The 26,189-nt window shown below is 39.0% G+C and overlaps 2 protein-coding genes across 2 annotated transcripts in view; one reads left to right on the top strand and one right to left on the bottom strand.

The window, feature by feature from the left end:
* LOC124108666 (rho GTPase-activating protein 29-like) overlaps positions 1–7,138 on the bottom strand; it is a 52,827-nt gene extending 45,689 nt beyond the window's left edge. Inside the window, 1 exon segment of the mRNA XM_046467148.1 lies at positions 6,897–7,138. Within this exon segment, the coding sequence (XP_046323104.1) occupies positions 6,897–7,138 (242 nt within the window).
* Positions 7,139–7,146: 8 nt separating this feature from the next.
* Positions 7,147–26,189, top strand: part of Eeig2 (EEIG family member 2) — a 90,161-nt gene continuing 71,118 nt past the window's right edge. Inside the window, exon 1 of the mRNA XM_046467285.2 lies at positions 7,147–7,359. Coding sequence (XP_046323241.1) covers positions 7,223–7,359 — 137 coding nt within the window. The 5' untranslated portion in view covers positions 7,147–7,222. The remainder of the gene's footprint in view (positions 7,360–26,189) is intronic.

Here is a 26,189-nt window from a genome sequence, read left to right as displayed (position 1 = left end):
ACAAAAACAAACAAAAAACATATAGAACATAGAACAAAACACAAAAAAACAGTAACCCAGTGCTGAAACAGAAAAACAGAGGAGCAATGCAACGTCTTGCTAAAGCTCCCAGGGTAGGAGCGCGTGCGTGCCCGTCAGCACCTCTCTACCCTTTCAGAGGAATTCCCTACAGAACAGAACAGAGGACCGAATGATTTCTCGCTACTGTCCCGGACAGGAGTATATGTGAGCCTCGCCAGGCCACCTCTCTGTCATCAGAAGAGATCTCCCTTAACCGGATACCAGATGTTATAAAGGCGCCACTTACCTATGGAGGCCTCCTCCACCAGGTGCTTGCTGATAGTTTTAGTGCGGCAGTTCACTACAGTGCTCCGGGGACTGAAGGCTCACTCGGAGGCCTTGGAACATCTCAAGTTGCGCACCCCCTAGAGTGGCTCTCCAGCCCGGAGCCCTGGAGCGAAGGCCGGCTTCAGAATTTCCAGCACTCTGGTCTTGTGATCTGGTCGGGCAGGGTCATCTCGCTGGGGCCTCCAAAATGTTAGACCATGACGCAAGAAAAGACCACTGACTCCAATTAAAATCAAATTAAAGCATTTCGACCGGCCAGGCTGCCTCTCCCTCCCAAAACGGCGGGAACAAGACAGCAACCCCAGCTTTCCTGCAGCCCAGCTTTATAGCCCAGAAAGTTACACAAAGGGGGGTTACAGATAACAAACTCTGACGAGCATCACACTAATGGTAGTTTACACTTTTTGCTGGCCCCAACATCAGAATTTATGAGGACCATTAGAGCCTAAGAGAGAGTCGTTGTCTGGCCAGGGAAGGCCGATATTTATGAGGTGTCACTAAAGTTTCAGAGAGGGCTGCTCTCTGGTCAGAGAGCCAGGCATGGGTGAGTTCAAGGCACGGGCAGGCATTCCAAGCAGATTCAGAATTTGCAGTAATTTATAGTAAAGCTGAAATTATCTTTTCATGGCTTTGTGGCGAGATTGCTCCCAATTTTAAGAAAATATCAGGTTGGGTCTATCAGTACCATCACTTCTGTTCACATTGCACATTCATTTAAATGAGATTTATTTTTAAAGAGAGAGAGAGAGAGAGAGAGAATTTTAATATTTATTTTTTAGTTTTCAGAGGACACAACATCTTTGTTTGTATGTGGTGCTTAGGATCGAACCCGGCCGCACACATGCCAGGCAAGTGCGCTACCGCTTGAGTCACATCCCCAGCCCCTAAATGAGAGTTAAATAAAGGAGGAGTGTGCATCTTCCAGGAAGTGTTCTTGAAGGGAGGGAGCGTGCTTTTCTTCCTACCATCTTCTCACTGACTGAAATTGAGAAATGGTGGTTGGAGCAGAAGCAGCTATCTTCAACCATCTGGTCAAAACCACACATTAAAGATGATGACGTAACAGTGCATGAGTTCCTAAGGGTCAAGGAGTTCCCAAGGCAGAGCTCCAGGCTGTTTACCTGCTGTCTTTAAGGAAACAATGAGCTCCTGTCATATTTAAGCCACTGCAGTTTTGAGTTTTATTTGCAGTGAATAACTTAACTTACAATGGTATTCTCTAATTGTTTGGTATGGCTATTTTCTCTTCTGTCCACCTCCACCCCTTTGTATTGGTAACTTCTGCTATTTCCTTCTCATCGTCCAGAGTACTTTCAGAACTCTCAAATCTTTAGCAACGAGTAGTTTTAGCACTTATTTCACATTCTATTATTTCACCTGAGAGATAAAAAACTTAGGATTGGTCCATAAATTGCAGATCATTTCAAGAAATATTTTTTGACACTCACTAATGTCAGGTCCCAGACTGGACACAAAACATACAAAGATGCTTAGCAAATCATCCCTGCCTTTGAAGAACTTGCATTACGGGTATATTACTGGTACCCCTTCCAACTTCCACTCCACCCTCCTGTTTGAAGAAGTTGAAAAGCTAAAAATGACATTTCTTAGAATCCCTTCCCACTTGAGTTCTAGGTACAAATAAGGTCTGCCAAAGAGATATACTTAGAAAAAAATGTACAAGTAAATGAAGGTTACCTTCCTGCATTTACAGGTCACTTGTAAGTGAGGTATGATGACATGTATATGACAGTCACACTCCCCTTATGGTCTTCATGGTGTGAGAGCCAGTGCTGACATCAGCAATAACAGTGTCTAATCCTAAGTATATTCCAGTCAGAATAAGCCAGGCTTATTAGTACCAAATGATTGGGGTGGGGGTAGGGCTGGGGTTGTGGCTCAGTGGTAAAACACTCGTCTAACATGTGCGAGGCCCTAGGTTCAATTCTCAGCACCACATAAAAATAAATAAATAAAATAAAGGTAGTGTGTTCAACTAAAAATATAAAATAAAATATTTTTTAAAAAAGTAACAAATGATTCCCAAAATCTCAGTGGCCTAATGCAGTAAAAGTTTCTTTCTCACACCAAATTGTTTACTGCAGATGTGGACAGTTGCTCTCCATGTTCTTAGAATCTAGGATGCTTTAACTTTGTAGCTACTATATGTTACCCCAGGGTCTCTTCCATGACTTTTGTGGCAGGGAAGAGACAGTCTAGAGAGTGTTCACAAGCTTGTGACGACGGTGTCATCCTGGAACACATTACTTCCTCTCAGATATTATTGGCTAGAATTAGTCACATGGTCCTGTCTACCTGTGGGCCTAGAAATAGTAAGCTTCCATATTTGGAAGTAAATGAGTCACACAAAAGGAAGCAAGAATGTGAAGAGAGAGCCTACAGAATGGGGGGAAAAAGTCTTTGCCACCTGCATCTCAGAGAATCAATTTCCAGGATATATAAAGAACTCAAAAAACTTAACACCATCTGGGCGTGGTGCTGCACACCTATAATCCCAATGGATTGGGAGACTGAGACAAGAGAATTGTGAGTTCAAATCCAGCCTCAGCAACTGTGAGGCACTTAGCAACTCAGTGAGACCCTGTCTCTAAGTAAAATACAAAATAGGGGTGGGGATGTGGTTCAGTGGTCAAGTGCCCCTGATGCAATCCCAGTACCAAAAAAAAAAACTTATAAATAAATAACCCAATCAATAAATGGGCAAAGGAACTGAATGTGCACATCACAGAAGAAATACAATCAGTTAATAAATACATGAAAAAAATGTTCAACATCTCTAGCAATTAGAGAAGTGCAAATTAAAACTACCTTGAGATTTTATCTCACTCCAATCAGAATGTCAATTATCAAGAATACAAATAACAATAAATGTTGGTGAAGATTTGGGGGGAAAGGTACACTCATACATTGCTGATGGGACTGCAAATTGGTGCAAGTATTAAGAAAAGCAGTAAGGAGATTCCTCAGAAAACTTGGAATGGAACCACCATTTGACCCAGTTACCCCATCCCTGGGCACATTCCCAAGGGACTTAAAATCAGCGTACTATAGTGATGCAGCCACATCAATGTTTATAACAGCTCAATTCACAATACCTAAACTACGGAACTAACCTACATGCCTTTCAACAGATGAATGAATAAAGAAAATGTGATATACATACATAATGAAATATTACTCAGCCATAAATAAGAATGAAATTATGGCATTTGCCATCAAATGGATGGAACTGTAGACAATCATGCTAAGTGAAACAAGTCAATCCCCAAAAAATCAAAGGCCAAATGTTCTGATATGCATATGCTAACACACAATAAGGAGGGGGGTGAAGGGAAAAATAGAAGTTCATTGGATTAGACAAAGGGGAATGAAGGGAAGAGAGGGGCAATGGGAATAGGAAAGACAATAGAATGAATCGGACATAACTTTCCTGTGTTCATATATGAATACACGACCAGTGTAATGCCACATCATATACAATCACAAGAATGGGAAGTTATGCTCCATGCATGTATGATATGTCAAAATACACTCTACTGTCATGTATAATTTTAAAAAAAAACAAATAAAAAAATTTTAAAAGGAAGTAAAGTAGGACCAGACTAGTAATGTTCATCATAACTGATATGACTTTGGACTCACTATTCTGGGGATTTCTACTCCTCCATCCCTTCCAGGGACCTCAGAAGCACTGAAATGCTGGATGAAATTCCTTTGGGTTTTGAAATATCTAGAGTGGTTGTGGATTCCTACAGTAAATGCTGGCTGAATCGGGTGTGTGCTGGTACTTCCTATCATTTTACCACTACCTATCCTTACCATCTGTGCTTCCTAAGGCTGTCCTGTATGAACTGCATATTCCAGGCTCCTTTGCCCTCTGGTTTTGGTTGGGTGGGATCATGAGAGACTCCAGCAGGAGAGGAGAAAACAGGAGTTGACACAGATCAGGATATTTATCTCTGTCTCCTTTCAACTCCCCACCAAACTGTGAGTTCTTGATCCTGCCCCCAACTCTGTAGGGTCCTTTCATTAAACTTCCCTCATCTAAACACTTTGAGCATGATGTCTGTTTTGACCCTGACTCATAGTAGGTGTTTAATAAGCAAAAATTTTCGACTATAAGCCCAAAATAGAATAACAGACCATCTCCCATCTTCCAGTTTTACTACCGCTGGAGGTCTTTCTAAGATGCCCTTCTTCTGCCTTAAAACGTCAATGGCTCCCAAGTATACCCGTCACCACACCCCCACTGTAAACCGCAGCCAGACAGAAGTAATTTCAGTTCCCTCTGCAACGTGTTCTCTTCCTCTGAGTCTCTGCACACTCAGAGTAGGCTGGAAACTGCTCCCCACCCCCACTCTCATCAAAAAGTCACCCTCAGAAGCTTCCCTGAGATGGTAGAATACTCTCCCTTTGCAGTCTTTATGTACATTATACAGAGAGAGTATTCACTGTTACATTATACTACAATTGCCTACTTATCTGTGTCCTTCAAGACTGTGATCCCTAGGACAGGGAATGAGTCTTTACCTCTCTCTATGTGTCTCTGTCTCTCATTGATCTGTTGCTTTTCTGTTTTCTTCCATTCATTTGTAAGCCCCTGTATGTCTTATTCTTATTCATTTGTATCTAGATCCCAGCTAACAGCCTGGCACACAGTAGGTCTTAGTAACTACAAATGTTGAATGGTTAAAACTCTCTCTTGGCTTCCAGGTCATCTCTCTTTCTTGATTTTCCTCTTTCTCTGGCTCTTTGTTCTTGGAAGCCTTCACAATGGGCTCCTCCTCTGTCTACCCATTAACTATTCTTCAGAGCAGCTCATTCTTATCTGCCTTTTGGACTTCAGCCATCAGTAAATACCACAATCCCCAAAAGCATATTTTCAATCTTAACCTTTCACATGAGCTAAGGCTGGCCCTCTCTCCCTGCAAGTAGTTCAGATAAAGTCTCATTATAATTTCTCCATTCCCAACCTGTCCTCCTCCTGCTTCCAGTACTCAGTCCACCCAGGTGTCCAAGTGACAAACTTCAAAGTCCTCCAACTCTTCCCACTGTCCCCCGCCCCCTGTCCTGTTGGGCAACAAGTTTCATCCATTCTCACATTTTACACTCTGTTTCTGGGTCTTTATTTTTCCTATTTCTTTTACCAAGAACACTTTCCCCCCACCTTTATCTCAAATCCTTTGCATTCTTTGAAATTCAGAAAACTGGTCAATTTCGATTCATTGCTTCTTCCTCCAAGTTCTACCTAAGTTCTACTTAAGTTTGTCTGCTTGTGGGATTTTTTTTTTTTGTATGTTTTTGCAGTTCTGGGGTTCGACCCCAGGACCTTGCACATGCTAGTTAAGCACTCTACCACTGAGCTATAGATCCCCCATGCTTGTTAAAATTTTGAGGCAGGGTCTCGGTGTCCCAGGCTGGCCTCCCACTTGTGATCCTCCTGCCTCAGCCTCAGAAGCACCTGGGCTTGATGGGTAGCTGAGCCGAGTAGACGGCTAGGGCACCTGGCTTGATGCCATGTCTTTTAATGTTGGATCTAAACATGTCTCCATCAGTAGAGGGTAAAATTCTTAGGTTTTTTTTTTTTTTAATCATTGGGAGGAGCCTGTGATTGACATTTATGCAATTAAAATATTTTATATGAATGAATGAATAAATGAATTAACTAGGAAAGAGAATCTTTTCAATTACACCCTTTCAGAGGTTACTGCAAGAGAATCTTTGAGATTAAAGGATAAAAATCTCAGTTTAAAAACCTGAACTTTGTGTAACAAAGTCAACATACACTTTAACAAGATACTGTATGTGCTTATACTTGAAAGGTAATTGCTATGCACGTAGCAAGATTTAGGGGAAAAAAAAAAAGCTTACCCTGAAGAATTTGATTTTAAGCATTTTCAATTCCGAATATGGGCAAATTTTAAAAGGGAAGGTGTGATTTTAACTCCTTCTACGCTTTTTTTTTTTTTTTTTTTTTTTTTTTTTTACCCTGGGTGACAGGCATTAGATAAGAAAAAAAAAAAATGCCTGTATCAGTACAGGGCTGGGCACTTGGTAGGCCCTCAACACATTTCCCTTCCTTTCCTTTTTCCTCTTCTTCATGTCATATTTGAAAGTTCGCGAGTGTTGAGTATTTAAAGGAAATTTTAATATTTGGATTTTAGTTTTTGGATTTCAATTTGACTAAAATAACGTCATATTCTGAGGGTCTCTATTAACTCTAAAACCCAAGGGAAAGAAATCGCTGGAAGGGGAGGGGGAGAAACGAGGCGGGGGAAAAACTGAAAGCAAAGGCGCCGAGGAAGCTGTAGAAGGAAGCTTTTTTGGCTGCGTTCGTCTTTTTTTAACCCCGGAGAGGCGTGACGCGCTAACTGCCGTCGCGGATTAGTTTCCCCCGCGAGGCGCCCGCCCGCCGCGAATCTCCCCGCCCTCCCCGTGCCTCCCGCTTCCGCCGGGCGGTGCGCTGCACATCGCGGCCGCTGGGGGCGCCCCGGCCCGAGTGGCTGAGGCGGAGACTGCGACCTTACTCTGAGCTTCGCCTCTCGCCGCTCTCAGAAGGGTGGCGACAGCGGCGAGGTGCGCACCAAAGGGCGCTCTTTCCCCGGGCGAGCTGCAGCACAACCGCTTGCCGAAGGCGGCCGGGGTCCGTGCCGCAGCCGCCGCGCTCCGGCCCGGGCTGCCGCGAGAGGCGGCGGCGGCGGTCCCGGCCCCGGTCGGCCCGCGGCGCCCCCCGGCCGCGCCCCCGCGCGCAGCTCGCGGCCCCGGCCATGGATCTGGGCGGATCCGGGGCTCAGCGGAGCTAAGGCGGCGGCGCCCGCCCGCGCAGCCCGCTCGCCGGCGCCTGGCTCTCACAATGATGAAGAAGAAGAAGTTTAAGTTTAAGGTGGACTTCGAGCTCGAGGAGCTCTCCTCGGTACCCTTCGTCAATGGGGTCCTCTTCTGCAAGATGCGGCTGCTGGACGGCGGCAGCTTCACCGCGGAGTCCTCCAGGTAAGGCGCCCTCCGCGCCTCCAGCGCCTCCTGAGCCCCGCGCCCCGCCTGCGCAGCCTTGGCTGGTTCATGGACAGCATCCCTTCCCTTGGCCCCTTCGTTCCAGCCAGGCAGCCAGCCTCCTGAGCTCGCTGTCCTCCAGGGACCGTTCTGAAATCAGTCAGGAATGTATCGATCAGCACAAAGTGCTTCGCAAATGGGTTTATCTAGGTTGGCCTTGGCTTCTGCGTTCCTGGCTCCAAATGGTTCCTGGTGACAGCTCTTTCCTCCCAATTCTCTAGGAATGGGTGCAATGGCCAAAGGGAGAGAGAGGATGCTTCTTGTTTCCCTTAAGACATTTCCATATTTGTAAAATACAAAGTGCAATTGGAGCTGTTGTTAAAAACAAAAATGACCCCAGCTGCTCGAGTTCCAAGAACACCCCCTCTGAACAGCCTGTGCTTGGTGTCAGTCTTCTTTCTGGTGGGCTGGGGGGGGGGGGGGTTTGCACGCCCAGATTGAGACTGAGGTAGGCCAGGTCGGCCTTAATTTAAGGCAAGTGTTCCTAGCAGATGAGGAAACAGTCCATGAGACTATAGATTGCACCTCCAGCTCTGAGCTAATGCTCATCAAATTACCTATCTTGAAGTGACCACTGTGAGTCTCAATGTGGGGGACTTAGAACCAGGAGGGAAGCCCAACCTCTGAGCTCATTTTGAAATGAGCTCCTCCTTGTGTGCCCCATGCACTCTCTGGGAGAGACATTAGTAGGTTCCAGAATGCAGCCAGGTGTGGCAGTGTTCCTTGAGTGATTTCAGGGTTATTCATAGATTGACAGATTTGCCCTAGGGTGTTTTTTTCTTTTCAAGAAAATAGAAAACAAAAAGTTAATAACTGAATTTTTTAGTTCTGAGGTCAAGGAGAAGGGTTAACAATCTTTGTTTAACCCACGTACAGTGGTCATAGACTTTATTTTTACACTAAAAATATTGTACTTTCTTTTTTATCTGTCATCCCATTAAAATTGTGAAGGAAATAATGTCAATGGATTGTGGAATTGGAGCCACAAAATTGTCCACTGTGGCAACATTGAAGTCTATAGAAGCCCGATAATGTCTGGTTGGCTAAACCAAAGGATATATAAAGCACTATTGATTCTCAAAATTAATAAATAGTCCACTGAGGATAATCTTAAAAATTAAATTGTGGTAACAAATCTGAGGGTATTCATCTAATTAATTATATTTTAGTACACCTGTAAGAGAACAATGAATGGTGCAAATAATATATATACATATATGTATAATACCAGCTCCCAAGGTACCAAAAAGCCTATATCAATTCTGAATGTACTGTAGGTGAAAGTGACAGTTTTGCTGCTGGATTCTACCCCCCTACCTGGAGCAGATAGGTGAGTACTTTTGGCCCAATGGTGACACCTGGTGGTCAGGACACTTGCCGACTACCTTCTTAAAGTCAGTTATTTAGTCATTGCAGAAAACATGTCCACTAGGCCTTTTGAATATAATTTTTTTTTTCATACCGGGGATTGAACTCAGGAGTACTGGACCACTGAGCCACATCCCCAGCCCTATTTTGTATTTTGTATTTATACACATTGTCTGGCTGAGTTGCTTAGCACCTCACCATTGCTGAGTCTGGCTTTGAACTTGCGATCCTCCTGAAATATACTATCCTATTTAATTCTCACAGCAAGCCTAGGGATCCACATTTTGTGAATAAATGACTCAAAGTCCCCACAGATGATATGTGTAATGCCGAGATTCTGATACAGGTGTAACTTCAAACAGGGTGATGCCAGATAAAGGGGGAAAGTGTGTTCTGTGCTGAAGAGTTTCTAAATAGGCAGCTTCCTAATGGATTTAAGGTGCAGTGGGTATCATTTGATTCATCTTCTGCAAGACTTGGAAATGAAAAACTATCCTGTGATAAGCTTCACCCTTTCTCTTCCAACTAAAATCTGGCTTTAATCAAGGTAAACACAGGTAAGCATATTGCTTGATTTTTTTTTCCTTTTTTTTTTTTTTAAACTTTTTAGGCTGAGCAGAGAATGAGAAAACTCTGATTCTTGATTCATCACCCCCCATTCTCAATTCTTTTTTTTAATTTTTTTTATTTTTGTAGTTGTAGATGGACAGAATGCCTTTATTTTTATGTGGTGCTAAGGATCGAACCCAGTGCCTCACACAGGCTAGGCAAGTGCTCTGCCACTAAGCTACAGCTCCATCCCTCCTCCTCAGTTCTTATCATTACAAATTTGTATTTATGGAAAAAAAGAATAGTGCTTGGTACAGCCAAACAAACAAACAAAAAAACAGTTTGAGGGAAATGATTCAAAATAAGTAGTATGTGCCTTTGAAGTTAGGTAGAGAGAATTAGCATAAAGCTAAGAACAAGAGTTTGGAATGAGGTAGGTTTAAGCCTAATCCCAGTTCCACCGTGGTAGACCTGGTTGTGGTTACTTAGGCTCTCAAAGTTAAAAATCTGTAAAATTGAAACAGTCGCTGACACTTGAGGTGATTTTGAGAATTTAGTAAGGTGATGTGCCTAAGACACCTAATAGTGCTTTGGCGTCCAGTTGGCATTTAAAGAGGAGATGACGAACTTGTTCAGGAAGGTCTGTTTGCTTTAGATGTTATACTTAATTCCTTTTTCTTAACAAGTACAAAAATGTTGATTTAAGAAATATTCCTCATTTTACAAGAGAAAAAAGAAATCCTGAAATACCAGTGGTAAGTAAATTATTTTAAAATTGCATTACTCTTACCTAGTGGATGTCAGTCTAGGAATGCAACTGTAATTAAATGCTAGGCTTTAATTTCTAAAAATCTGTTTGTGGGACCCTTTAAATCAGAAACATTTAAACACTGTAACATTTCTTCCATAAAAATGTGAAATCAATAATATGTAAAAGGTATAATAAAGCACACTCAAGACTGCTGTTTTTAGAAAGGTTTACCAGGTTGCCCTTGGCTAGTGTCTGGGAACCTGAGTGTAAATGAAAAATTGTCCTGTGATAAGCTTCACCCTTGATGATACTATATGATATAAAACTTCATCTAAATGATACAAGCTGCTCAGTGTGCCTAGACTGCACAAAGTGTGATTCGTGATAAACACCTTCTGAGAGTCATGCATTTGGGTCCAAATTAAGTAAAGGGTGCTAAAGTAACCAACCTAATAAAAACCTTCAGCACTGAGTCTCTAATGAATTTTCCTAATAGACAACACATGTCACAATTTAATGCTAAAGAAATTGTGGCTGAGTCTGCTTTGTATCCTGTTGCTGTAATAAATCATAGCCATAATACAACTATATGCTAAGTCCTGTGAGTTCTCCTAAGGAATCACCAAACCCAGGGATGGCCTTGGGAACCCCCATACATGAACTAATGTAAAATAATATTTGTTTTGTTAGAGAAACGTCTTGGAGATATATAGAAAATTCTCTCTCACACACACACACACACACACATACACACACACCACACACTTGGCTTTGTATAAAACCTAAATATGCAAATAATTCATTGTTCACCAAATATTAATTGTGCATTTACCAGTTTTCTAGCTGTTAGGAGCTGTGAGAAGTACAACAAATAAAGGGTCCACAAAAAATTACCTCAAGTTAATAAAAATAATTATTTGTCAGTAGGAGTCAGTATGACTTGCTGCCCTGCCTGTGGGTCAGACAATATGTGAGGGTTGTTGAAATTCTAAAGGAAAAGAGTTCATTTACAGCTGTACTGGTTACTGGAAACTGTATTTGCATTTCAGTTGAGCATGCTGGGAGGATGAATTTGCATTGACAAGAAAGTGAGGTGGGAGGGCAGCTTGAGCAAGACATTCATAGAATTGGTTCTAGATCATCCTGATTCCACAGAGTTCATGTTGAACAGAAGCAGAAGATAAGTTTAGAAAAAGCCTTTGAATGCCGTTATAAAGAGTTTGCTTTCCACGGCTCATAGGATAAAATTCAAGCTAGAATTCTCGAACTGAGTTGTAATGTGATTAAAGTGATATTTGAGCTTGCTGGCAGGCTGATGCTTTTGAATTCAAGTGATAATAGATGAGATGAGGAGACAAATTAGGAGCCTATTAAAATAACGCAGGCAGGAGCTAATGAGATCCTGAACTCAAAGTTTCTCATATGAGTGACTGATAAATGAAAATGCTGTGACAGATCCCTTGATGCCAGGAGAGAAATAAGGAAGTCCAGACAACTCTTTGTTTTGTTTAAGAGGAATATTGAATATGATGGTAGAAGATATGAAGAGTTAAGTTGATAACATGATACATTTGAGGTGACAGTGAATCCGACAAGCAGTTGAAGTCACATTTATTGTGATAAATGTGTTTCTTAAATTCTAGTCTATGGGAGCCATACAAGCCTGCTTATTTCTCACTTAGGTCTTCCTTATACTGTTTTGCCCTTTTAGTGATTGTTAGTGAAAATTAATCTTAGAAGGATCCAGTTTCTCCGGGGAATGTTTGTTCAGTGAAGAGGTTAAAAAGAAATAAGACTAAAAGGTATTTATTTGTAATGAATGATGTTGTTATTATTATTTTGGTACTGGGAATTGAACCCAAGGGCAATTAACCACTGAGCCTCATCTCCAGCCATTTTTATGTTTTATTTTGAGACAGGTTCTTGTTAAGTTGCTTAGAGCCTCACTAAATGCTGAGTCTGACTTTGAACTTGGGATCCTCCTGCCGTAACCTGCCACGCTCCCAGCCCTTGGGATTACAGGGGAGAGCCACTGTATCCAACTATAATTGTTATTAAAATGGTCAGGGTAAATGGTTAGATTTTACATAACTACAATTATTATACGTTTGGAAAATACATTGTACAATTATATTCGTCTATTCAACTGAAGCCAAATTCTTGCATAATAAAATATTTTCAAAGATTTCTTAGACAAAATATTATATTATTTGAATCTTTTTAGAGTTCTTCTTTTGTAAACATTTTAAATAACTTTTGAAGTTTTATTAAGACTGTCAGGATAGGGGCTGGGATGTGGCTCAAGCGGTAGCATGCTCGCCTGGCGTGTATGCAGCCTGGGTTCGATCCTCAGCACCACATACAAACAACAGATGTTGTGTCCGCTGAAAACTAAAAAATAAATATTAAAAAAAAATTCTCTTTCTCTCTCTCTCTCTAAAAAAAAAAGACTGTCAGGATAGATTTAATTCTGTTCTGCTTAAATAAAGGAAGAAATGTTTTCTACATATTTTAGGCCAATTTCCCCTATTTCTTCATCTGTGTGTGTGGGGATACTAATAGCTGAAGTAATTTTTCAGGTTTCACATGAGTTTGTGGCAAAAACACATGTGAATTCAGGGAGTGTCCAGGAAGCTATTGAACACATCTGTGTATTGGATCTTTTACTTTGTAAACAAGCTAAAAATATTTCTCTTTTTTTTTTTTTTTTTTTTTTGTCAAAGACTGTCTTTGTTTTCAAGATTTTGTTTTTAAAACTTGTATAACAAATATTTATTTGTTTATTATTTTAACTAAATTATTTATTGTAATTTGTTATACATGATGGCAGAATGCAATTTATTTCATATTACACATATAGAGCACAATTTTTCAAGTCATTGATTGTACACAAAGTATTTTCACACCATTCGTGTCTTTGTACATGTACCTAGGGTAATGATGACTAACTCATTTCACCGTCATTCCTACCCCGTGCCCCCTCCCTGTTTTCAAGATTTTAATTCACTGCATTGTTTATTTCTTTTTACTAATTTTCCATACTTCAACAGAATATAGACTCATGTGGAAAACTTAGAAAAGCAAAAAGAAAAAAACAAAAATTGCCCATAAATGAGCAATCCAGAAATAAACACTATTACTGATATTTTGGTGTATGACCTAGGAACCTCTATCAGTCCCCACATATACATACATACATACATAGACATATATGCATACCCCCCTCCACAAACATCAGCTTTTTTTAAAAAAAGATCATAATATACTTAATACATTTTTACTTCTATATCATTAAATATTTAAAATTAGTATACTATAGTGATCCGTGCATACCAATGTTTATAGCAGTGCAGTGCACCATAGCGGAGTAATAGAACAGTCCAGGTGACCATCAACAGATGAAAGGATCAAGAAAATGTAATATATATAATGGAATTCTACTCAGCCATAAAGAGGAATGAAATCATGGCATTTGTGAAGTAAACGAGACTCAGAAAATCAAGAGCAAATGTTTTCTCTCATATGCTGAAGCTAGAGTAAAATAAGGGGGAAAAGGCGGACGCCCCTTGCAAATAGAAGGGAGACCAATGTAGTAGAAGAGGAGGATTGAAGGGGAAGGAGGAGGGACTGTAAAAGGGAGGATGCAGAATGAAATTGACCAAATTTATGATCTGTACATATATGATTGTACCATGATAAATTCCACCTTTATGTGCTCCTATAAAGCACCAATTTAAAAAAACAATAAATACATAGAAGGAAGATTACAGTAGAGTAGAGGAAGGGAATAGAGACAGGGAAGAGGGGAGGGAAAGAGGGAGTATCTGGGACTGAAATGGAGCAAATTGCATTCCAGTCATGTATGATTGTATCAGAATGAACTCCACTATTATGTATAATTATAATGTGCTAATAAAAACTAAAATGTTTTAAATAGATGCATATCATTCTATTTTATTAATTTCCATGATTTATTATACCAACCTTTTTGTAGCAGTCAGGTTTTTGTTGTTGTTTTGAGATGCTGGGTATTGGACCTCTACCTCTGGGCCATATCCCCAGCCCTTTTTTTCCTTTGTAATTAATATTTTTATAAATAAACCACCATAAGCATCCATATAGCCCAATTTGGTGCATGATTATTTAGGATTAACACTTAGAAATGGAACTATCTAGTAATGCATGCATGTTTTTAAAACCTTTGACATATACTGCCAGTTTACCCTTTTTCATTAAATTGAGTTTTGATGATGAAAAAAACACTAATAAGTATCAAATATCAAAAGTAACCAATATTAGAAAATGTTGTTTGACCATATGGCAGATAATTGTTTACACCCTGGTTCCAGCAATCGCCCTTCTGGGTGTATATCCAAAGGCAATGAAATCAGTATGCTGAAGAGAAGTCTGCACTCCCACGTTCACTGCAGCATTATTCACAATAGCCAAGACACTGAAACAACCTGTCTGTAACAGATGAATGGATTTTTAAAATGTGGTATATCCAATGGAATAATATTCAGTCTTTAAAAAGAAATAAATCCTGTCATTTGTGACAAGGTGGATGAACCTGGAGGACATTATGCTAAATGAGGTAAGCCAGGCATAGACAGTGCACATGTGTAACATGAAAAAGGCCAACTCATGGAAGCAGAGAAGAGAATGGTGGTCTTTCCACCATCTTTCCACCCTCTCCAGAGCATAGGGGTGGAAAGTATGGGGAATTTCTAATTTCTGTTAGAATGAATAAGTCCCAGAGATATATTTTATATCATAATTATTAGAGTTAATGTACATTTATAAATTGCTGAGAGTGGATAATAAATGTTCTGACAACAAAAAACAAGTGATTGGTGAAATTATTAACTTAATTGAACTATTTCACAATGTACACATATATCAAACATCATTGTACACTATGATGTAATAACATAATGTAATAACACATGATGAAATATATAATTGAGTGCACAATTTTTGTATGTCAACTTTATATTAATATAAATAAAGATGTAAAAAGAACTCTTTATATCCTCGCTGGAAACGGAATCATCAATTCACATTATTATAATAGCTGTGATCAACTAGTAGCTAACATTTATTTGAGCACTTTCCTAATATATTTTTAAGTCTTTATGTTAATCCTCAAAATAATCTTATGAGGAAGTAGTACTATTATTTTCTCATCACTATTGCTATTATTACCACTGTTGTTATTATTACTGTCATTTTATGCCTGAAGAAATAGAAACACAAAGAAATGTTGAAAGTTAGTCAGCTAGTAAGTACAGAACCAGGAGGCAGGCAGGCTCCAGGGTCCATTTTTAATCACTAGACTTTAATGCTGCTTACGTTTTGAGTTGTATGCTTTCTCAGCTTTATGTTTTAGAAAACAAATACATAAATCTATATAGTATGACTTTTCCTGAATGTTAGTTATAGGAAACTGGTTCCAATATGTGATACACTAAATGGCTTAGTAGACCTGGACCATTTACACTTGCCTCAAGATAATTGTATATAAAAGATAAGAAACATAATTCTCATGCATATACTCTATTTTTCAAGCTGTGGCTTTCTAGTTCTAAGTCTGCAAAATTCAGTCTCATTACTAGGTATTCATGCCTTGTAAAACTTTTGCTAATACCATTTTATGCCACTAATGGCATTTTATGCCATTATATCAGTAAGCCTTGCACACAAGGCAAGAGAATCTCAAATTCAAAACGAATTTGGGCAACTTGGCGAGGACCCAAAATTTTAAAAAGGGCTGGAATGTGGCTCAGTGATAACATACACCTGAATTCAGTTCCTCAGTACAAGAGGGTGGGGGGGAGATGAAGGTCTTCAAATGCTGAGAATTATATATATATGCTTATATAGTATATAAAATATGCATGTATAGCATATATATACTATATGTGTATATATATATATATGCATGTATATTTTACATTCCTAATTTTACTCAATTCTTACAAAACCCCTTTAACAGAAGTGAGAAACCATCGCTACTCTTCTTGGATTAGGAGATATGTCATAACACATTTTTTATTTCTTTAATATTAAGGAAATTTATTACCGGAATAGGGGTTTAGAAAAAGAAAAATATTGAGTAAAGACCATGCATCCTTTTACATGAGAAATAACTGAAGTGCTAGAGTGTTTCAGATAGTTGAGGAACTGTCTCATAGAAAATAAGTAGATCTGGGGCTGGGGTTATGGCTCAGCTGTAGAGCGCTCGCCTCGCACATGTAAGGCCCTGGGTTCCATTCTCAGCACCATGTATAAATAAATAAAATAAAGTTAAAAAACAGAAAAGTAAAATAAGTATATCTGACTTTACTGTCACAAGAGCACAAAATGAGGACCAATAGGTGGGAGCTCCAGGGGAGTAGATTTGTAATCAACCTAAAAGAGCACTTCCCAATGCTTTGTACTGACTGGACATCTTTGAGAGGATAGTGGAGTCCTAAGCACTGACTGAATGACTGTTTTGGGAAATGTTGAAGAGAAAATCTTTGGAAGTTTTTTTTAATACTTTTTTAGTTGTAAATGGACCCAATATCTTTTTATGTATTTATTTTTATGTGGTGCCAAGGATCAAACCCAGTGCCTCACACATGTGAGCGCTCTATCACTGAGCTACAGCCCCATCCCAGAATCTTTGCAAGTCTGCTAAATATTGTGTTCCCCTCTCTCTGCAGTATATTAAATACCTATGGAACTCAGAAGTGATTATATGACTTTCTCTGATGAATGAGATGTGAGCAAAAGTGATATCTGCCATTTCCAGGCAGAAGGTTTAAAAGAAATGATGCAGTTTGCTGTGTCTCTTTTCCTTTACCAAAAACAGCTGTCCATGTGTGGTCAACCTGGTCACCAAATGAATATGGTATGGTGCAGAAACTCAGGTGACCTACACTAGGCATTAGCATGAACAGAAACAAACCCTTGGATGTTTTTTGAATCATCAGAATTTGGGGGTTGCATATTAACTGAAGCATAACAGACCCTATCCTGACTGATACAGAGTCTTCTTGATTTAGATGACTTCTAAAACCACTTGTATACCTGTAGTTTTCAGGATGTGATATCATCTGCAGTATTTTTTTATTGTTTACTTCCTGTATTTCTTCCTTATAGTTGAGTTTAATTGTCAAAGGTTATAGAGTCAAGAAAAAAAAGCATGAATTGTTGGGTTGTAACTCAGTAGTAGAATGCTTGCCTCGTAATCATGAAGCCCTGGGTTTTATCCCCAGTACACCCCCACATATATACACAACACACAGGAATCATGAATTGTCAAAGTTACCCTTGAAAATAATGAAAAACACCCACAAAACCAAAACAATAAATGCAGTAGTATATGCATATCCCTGTTAGTATTATACATAAATTTACAATGAAGTTGTTGGATTATGTTTTTAAGGATCATGTTACATGACAATACATATCTTTAAATTCTAAAATCATACCTATGTAGCAAGATGTGCATGTTTTAATAGTTACCAGGAAACTAAGGCCAGAGTAACTGAAGAAATTGGAATTGGTGTCTCCCATTTCATGCTGACTGGGGGCTTGTGCTCTCTGAGTGGAGTGGTGATGGAGACCCTGTTCTCTTTTTCCCCACTGTGACTCGAAGTGTTGTGTTCCCTAAGTTACATGTGCCATGCCGGGATGCAAATGTACAGTACTTCTTTTCTTCCTTATAGTTTGAGTATTAAGGGCTGGGGTTGTGGCTCAGCTGTAGAGCTCTTGCCCAGCACGTGTGAGGCCCTGGGTTCGATCCTCAGCACCACATAAAATAAAATAAAGATATTGTGTCCATCTACAACTAAAAAATAAATATTTAAAAAAATAGTTGAGTATTAAAAAGCAAGCTTAGGTCCTGAACCAAAATTTCAGGTGACCAGAGATTTGGGGATACCAACAAATTTGGACAATATGTTCTTGCGTCATAACACGTTTATTTTTAAAAAGTAACAAGTAGCTTAAACAAAATAGAAGTTTATTTCTCTCTTATATAAAGTCCAAACTGGCATGGTAGTTCTGCCTTGTCAAGTTGTCAGGGGCCTGGACTCTTTTTATCTTGTTTTCAGGGTATTGTGCTCATCCATAGGGATTAACTTGGCTCACCCTACATCCGAATTCTAGCTCCAGCCTTTGGGAATGAGGAAAGGGGATGAGGAGGTCCCTTCTACTCACAGTCCATTGACCAGAACATAAGCAGATGTCACATTCAATTGTCAGGAAGGATAAGAAATGTAGTCGTTGCTGGGTTCCATATACCTAGAAAAAAAATCTAATTATAATAAATTCTGGGGACAGCAGATATCAGGAGACAATTAGCCTCTGTACACCTCTCTTTTAAAGATGAGAAAGTTGATCCTCAGAAAATAATTTGTTCAAGGTCGCACATAACTAAGATATTCCCATAAAGAGGGCATAGAGTTATGCTGGGTACATCAGAAGTCAGAACCAGGACTGGTAGGGAGACATTAAAGGAGGCATGTTTCTATTCAGTTAATATTAGAACAAATAATTTTCAACATTTAGAAGAGTATAATAATGAATAGGATACCTCAGTGCTACTACCAATTGAATGGCCTTGTCCATTTGTCAGGGATGTCATTCTTAGCTAGGCACCATGCCTGTAATCCCAGCACCTTGGCTGAGGCAGGAGGATTGCAAATTTGAGGCCAGCCTCAGCAACTCAGACTCTCAGCAACTTAGCAAAACCCTATCTTAAAATTTAGAGAGAGAGAGGAAGGGACGGAGGGAGAGAGAACATTCTTCATTAGGAAGATGGGTCACTTAGGTGATTCTTAAGGTCTTTTCTAATTCCAAGAGTCTATGATTGAGCTTTCAGTTTTGTCTCCTGATACCTGCGTTCCTAAACCTTCCTTTTTCTAGCCAGGATCAGTCAGCTTATATTAGCCAAATATGTATGTGTTTGTTTCCATGGTAACCTATCCTTTCCCTACCTCTCCTTCAATCTTCTTTTAGGTGATTCACATTCCAACCTTTCTTCAAGATCTAGATATAATTTAATGTCTCATCAGTTTGATTGCCACACCTGTCCCAACCTACAGCCTACCAACTTATTTCTCTCCCTTGGTGTGCATACTAAATATGTTGTTAATATGTTGGTTATTTGTTTAATGAATGAAGAACTTTCCTCACCATCCTACTTTGACTTCTCACTCGGTTGTTATAATTCTTGTTCCTACCAGTCCCTTCACACCAAATTTGTTCTTTGAATTACCTTTATGGATAAATAAGATGCTGTGTAAAAATTGCAGTAATACAAATACCAAAAAAAAAAAAAAAAGAAGAAGAAGAAGAAGAAAATGAGGAAAGTAAGAAGTATTTAACTGCTTTTTTTTTCTTTTTTTCTTTTTTTTTTTTTTTGTTGAGGGGAGTTAGGAGACATGTCTTAGAAGATATTTCTTTAGTAAAGTTTTTTTTTTAAAAGTCTAACTGGAAGAGGAAATAGAGTGGCAGAAGGAACAGCATTTGCAGCAGCATGAGAAACATGGTGTATTGAGGGCACAGTGAGGATAGTGGTATTTGACTGCTGCCACAGAAAGATAGGGAGAGGAAGTGGTTATTTCAAGGAATCTAGATTTGTGTGCATTCTGTATCTAGGGAGCCAAAAACAGAAGAGTGACTTAAGCAAAGTGGTAGGTTGGCTTTGGGCTGAAATTGAGAGGAATTCTCATTTGAAAGACCACCTTAGCTTTCTCAGCAATCAAGAAAGGTAGAGTAAAGTAGGATAAAATATCAGAAAAGCTTCTACAAGTGATGGAATAGGAAGCAGAATAAAGGAAAGTCCAAAAGGCCCAACTGAAATTTTAAAATATGAAATTTAGTAACAGTAGAATGCACATTTATACAGTTTCCTCCAGCAATGCTCATAGGTTAGGTGTAGGAGAAAATGGATGGTAGGATTGATTCAGGTTTAGAAGTTTATAGCTAGATGGAAGGGTAAGAAGGCAAGGGATTAAGAGTGTTGAAAGAAATTTAAGGAATCAATTATGGGATCCAGATTGCCTAAGGAAGGAAATCAGGCCAGGAAGATAAACCTGGAAAGTATAGAATGTTTGGAAGATGAGGCCTCAGTGATGTCAAAGAGGTTTGTATTTAAGCAGTAATGCTGTGATGCTGGATTAAGCTGGAGGAGGGGTAGGGTTTCAAGAGTGGGATATTAAAGCCTGAGATTCCTTCAGTAAAGCAGTGTAGAGTTGGCAAGGTCAAGGGCGTGGGTGTTGCTGAAATGGCATGAAGGCTTGGGTAGGGCAAAGAACGCTGAGCCTAGGGTGTAAGGTTATTTGTCTAGTATTAAGGTAGCTAGTATGATTGCAGGTGTTGGGGTGAAGAGAGAGAGATTGCAAAACAGATACTTCAACTGTGGTATCAACTAGGAGAAGAGCATGACATAACCAGACATGTTGTACCTTGAGGTTTTGAGTCTTAAGTTTGAAAATAGAAGGGTGACAACCTGCAAGTGACAAGGTGCTGCAAAGTGCTGGTGCTGCCTCAGGACCTGTGGGAGATGGAGGTGGAGAATAAACCTCCTGCCAGCAGGGGCATAATTCCAGTGGCATCCTCTTGAGGTAGCCAGGTTTCAATTAGGCAGTAAGTGGAGGGTTTGTTCAATCCTGGAACAAGGGTTTCAGGTGGTGTGACAGAATGAGGGGAAAGAAATTTGCAACAAGAGAATGAATCAGAGTGAGAAAAGACAGAGCAGACTGGGAACTGAAGGAGAGTAGGTGACCAGGACTTCCATTTTCATCTTCTTCTGTGGATTGTGGGGATGAAAGGCATAGATAGAGCTGAGAGGCCTGAGGATGTCCAATATGGACATGAAATAGTTTATATCAAAGGCCCCGGAGATACAAGGTGCCTCTCTCACCCCTCTACCTACGGATTTAATCTTCATCATCATCTGCCTATTAGCTCTCATTTCAGAAAAATAGTGTTCCTCCTACTCCCTGCCATCCCTATATCTTTGACCCAATCCACATCTTATTTTCTTCTTGTTTTGCTATGCAATTCTGATCCAAATTTTATGAAAAAAATAATCTACATTTCCTATCTCTTAAGCATTCCTTTTCTCCCTTTTAACCCTTACTCTGAGTCCTGTTGTACCATTTGACTCAAAAATTGTTTTTGCTAATATCATCAGTCATCTCTAGTTGATATAACTAGTCAATATTTTCTCATTTGTACCTGTGTGCTCTGCTCAGAACTCTATCATTACCTATTTCTTGAAACTTGACTATTTTGGTTTCATGAACCATATTCTCTACTTTTACCTCCCAGTTCTCTATTTCCTTTACTAAATTCTCTGATGATGTTACTTCTCCCCATTTTTTAAAAATCAATTTTATTTTAAAAACAAGTACATAGTTTCCATATACCTCCTGTGCTCCCACTCAAAGAGCCTTCCCCACCATAGTAATCCTGCATTTGTTACAGAGGTATACTTGTTACAATCAGCAGTCTACACTGACACCTCCGGGTCCCCTAAAGTGCATAGTTTCCATTAAGGATCAATCTTGGTGTTAGGTATTGTATGAGTTTTGACAAATGTGTAATGACATGATCCACCATTGTAAAAAAATACTGAATAATTTCACTGCCCTAAAAATCCTCTGTAGGTTTCCTATTTTTCCTCTCTTCCCAACCACTAATCTTTTTACTTTCCCCATAATTTTGCTTTTTTTCAGAATATTATATAGTTGGAATCGAACAATATGGAGCCCTTTCAGACTGATGTCTTTCGCTTAGTAATATGCATCTAAGCTTCCTCCATGTCTTTTCATGGCTTCCTAACTTTTTTTTTTTAGTGCTTAATAATATTCTATTATCTAGAATTCAATTCATTTGTTTTCATCATAATATCCTGATTGCTTCCAAGTTTGGGCAGTTATGAATAAAGATGCTATAAATATGTATAGTTAGGGTTTTACGTGGATGTGTTTTCAATTCACTGGATTAAATACCAGAGAACATGACTGCTGGACCACATGGTGAAAGTGTTGTCCACCCTTTTTAAAGGCGAATGGTTCATAGGAGGCCAATCATAGTATTCTGCTTTGTAAACACTTAAGGTCAAAAAAGTTAAATGACTTACCCAAGGATTACACAGTAATAAGTGATAGAGCAGGTCTAAACTTTGGGATTTCTCCCTACTGGTCCAAGACTTTTTACTATCTTATGTGGCTTCCTCATTACATAACAGAGAAAAAGTTTAGATTTCTTATCCAGGAGTCTCAGTCTAAAATTATCACACAGCTCAAAAAAGACTGCAGTAACATTGTGCCTAGAACTGGGTGGGGAAAAGGTACAAGCTGGAAAAGTATAATATTTTAAGGTCTTCAAGAGTGATGAGGATATTAAAGTTTCTAATAAACCCAAGAGTTTTATTTATATTTAAAACATGTTAAGTCGATAGTGAAATAGCAACTTATAGGAGGGAAGAAAATACTTACAAATCACATATCCCATAATAATATCCAGAGTTGGGCTGGGTTGTGGCTCAGTGGTGGGGCACTTGCCTAGCATGTGTGAGGCACTGGGTTCGATTTTCAGCACCACATGGAAAAATAAATAAAGTTATTATGTCCAACTACAACTAAAAATATTTTTTTTAAATGCCCAAAGTAATGGGCTGGGGTTGTGGCTCAGTGGTAGAGCACTTGCCTAGCACATGTGAGGCCCTGCACCACGTAAAAATAAATAAGTAAAATAAAGGTATGTGTCCAACTACAACTAAAAAGTAAATATTTTTTAAAAATCCAAAGTAAATAAAGAGCTCCTTCAACTCAACAACAATACAACTTGATTAAAAAATGGGCAAAGGACTTCTCCAAAGAAGTTGCACAAATGGCCAATAAGCACAAGATGCACAGCATCACTTATCATTAGGGAAATGAAAATCAAAAAACTACAATTAGGAACCACCTCACACCCATTAGGATTGGCTACTATTAAAAAATAATAACAAGTGTTGACAAGGGTATGGAAAAATAGGAACCCTCTTGTGTTGTTGGTGAGATAATATAAAATAGTACAGCCAATATGGCAGTTGCTGAAAAAACTTAATAAGCAATTCCACTTTGGGGTATAAGTACCCAAAAGAATTGATAACATAAACCTAACAGGTATTTGTACACCCATGCTCATAGCATTATTTGCAGTAGCCAAAAGGTGTAAGCATTTTAAGTGTCCATCAAAGGTTGAATGGATAAACAAAATTTGGCATACACACATATGGTAGAATAGTATTCATCCTTAAAAAGGAAGGGAATTCTGATACAACATTATGAAATTTAAGGATACGATGCTGTATGAACTAAGGACAAATACTGTATAATTCTACTTAACATTAGTTAATCTTATCCAGAGTAGTCAGATTCATAGAGACAAAAAGTTAGATTCATGGTTGCCAGGGAATGAAGACTGGTGGAATGGGGAGTTGCTTAATGGAAATGGAGTTTTGGTTTTGCAAGATAAAAAGAGTTCAGAAGATTGGGCACACAAGTGTGTGACTGTAATTAACCCACCGATCTGAACTGTACACTTAAAAATGGTGGTGATGGTGAGTGTTATGTGTATTCTACCATTATTTTTTTAAATGAGTAAATATTTTCACCAATCCCCAGATTTTTATAAGGCTAAGCTAATTATTTATATGTTATTATATTCAAGTAAAGTACACGGATGTCAAAAAAATTTTTTTTCAATACTCAATTTTTGATGAGTTCAGTCAGTCACTCTACTAACTAATATGATTTAGTAAACTATAGACATATAGGGTTAAGCTTATACAGTGATTAATTTTTATTTGACCCTTTTGGAAAGTTCCTCCATCATAGTATAACTGTTTAACTCTGAGGCATTGCCAGGTTGTTTTTCAAGAGGCTGCACTAGGAAATGCTTTCTTGACAGAAAGCATCAGTGCAAGCAAATGTGCTTCAGATTGGTTGGGTTCTGTGGGTGCAGGGTTCTACAAAATTTAGATTTCAATCCAAGGTCATGGTAAAACATGTGAAGTTCAATGCCAGGACTGTGATGGTACAGGAGGGGAACATGGAAGGTGCCTACAGGGCCCTCAGTAGAATCCTCACCATGGATGGGCACTGAGGACATGAAGCTATAGCCATGCTGTGATGTGCCTGGCCTCCTGTGACGGCAGGGAAACTGTTAAACTGCTGGTGGATCTGCAAAGTAGAAATGGCTCCAAAAATCAATTTCGTTTTTATCACTCTCCAGTGCGGGGACTGGAACTTAGGAACATTCTACCTCTGAGCTGCATCCCTACCCTTTTAAAAAAACTTTGAGACAGGGTCTTACTAAGCTGCCCAGGTTGGCCTCAAACTTGCAATCCTCATGCCTCAGCTTCCTGAGTAGTTGGGATTATAGGAAGGTCAATTTCTAGGTTTTTTGTTTTTTATGGTTTTCTTTTCTTTTTGGTACTCAGGATTGAACTCAGGTGCACTCAACCACCAAGTCCCATCCCCAGCCTTTTTTGTATTTTATTTAGAGACAGGGTCTCACTGAGTTGCTTAGTCCCTTGCTTTTGCTGAGGCTGGATTTGAATTAGCAATCCTCCTGCCTCAGCCTCCCAGGCTACTGGGATTACAGGCATGTGCCACAGCACCATGTGGAAGGTCAATTTCTTGATGTGAGATAATCAGGCAGATCTGCTTAAGCCCGTGGATAGAAGATCCATACATTTAGTTTTTGTCTCCACCTCTTTTTTTCCCCTATTTTCTGTTACCTGCCCTTACAATACACTCAATCATGTATCTGCAGCAAGGCCTGCATATATAGACACCACCCATTAGTCAGTGGAGAACCTCTCTTACTAAGTTGAAAAGAAACAGTCCAAAAGTACTCTAGGAGTAGAGTGGAAGTTGCCAGGGACTGGGAGTTTTCTTTATTGGGTGAAAAGATTCAGTTTGCCAAGATGGAAATGTTCTGAAGATGGTTGGTGATGATGGTTGTACAAATGGGAATATACTCAAACTGTACAGTTCTAGTTAAATATTAAATTTTGTGAATATATATATGTGCGTGTGTGTGTATGTGTGTGTGTGTATATATATAAATATATATATACACACACATACATACACACACACACATACATATATACAAAGAAAGGGGAAAAAGTGGGGGAGGAATCCTGTGAAAATAGAAGAGACATCAGTGGAGCAAAGGAAGGGGATTGATGGGGTGGGAAGAGGAACGGGAAAGGAGAGGAACAATGGAATGAAATTGACCAAATTATGCCATGTACATGTGAATACACCACAGTGAAATTGACCTTTATGTTTATATATAAAGAACTAATTTTTAAAATTATAAATAAATAGAAGGAAGACCAGTAGAGTAAAAGAAGGGTAAACAGGAGGAGGGAGAAGGAGAGGAAAAGGGGAAGTACTGGGGACTGAAGTGGAGCAAATTTTATTCCATGATATATAATTATGTCAAAATAAGCCCCACTATTATGTGTAACTATAATGTACTAATAAAACATTCAGAAGTAAAAACATATGCTGTCCTGATGAAGATTTACTACTGATATACCACTCTTTAAAATGCCTTTTTTTAATTGATTTTTTATATGACAGCGGAATACATTACAATTCGTATTACCCTTATAGAGCACATTTTTTCATATCTCTAGTTGTATATAAAATATATTCACGCCAATTCGTGTCTTCATACATGTACTTTGGATAATGATATGCAAACATAAGTCAAAATGTTATTCAAGTCAAAATGTCTGACTTGCTGTCATCTCATTTTCCCTTTTCTGATTGAATCCTATCACTCCTATTTCAAAACTTATACCACTTTTTCTAAGTAGTCTTCTCTAATTTCTCAGCCAGAGTTAACAGTTCCATTCTTTCTTGTAACTTAGACTTAACCAGTAAGGGGAAAGAGCATATGACTCAGCAAGTCCCATAGGTATATATGCAAGAGAAACAAAAATAAAATGTCCATATAGAAACTTGTACATGAATTTTATATGGCACTATTCATAAGAGTCGAAAACTATCTAAATGACCCCAGGATCTGTCAG

This window comes from Marmota monax, unplaced genomic scaffold, assembly GCF_021218885.2.
Source record: "Marmota monax isolate L192 unplaced genomic scaffold, Marmota_monax_Labrador192_F-V1.1 WCK01_AAM20220418_F8-fsc00181, whole genome shotgun sequence".
Taxonomy (NCBI): Eukaryota; Metazoa; Chordata; class Mammalia; order Rodentia; family Sciuridae; genus Marmota; species Marmota monax.
Note: the sequence above shows the minus strand (reverse complement) of the source record. Positions and strands in the feature narration are given on the sequence as shown.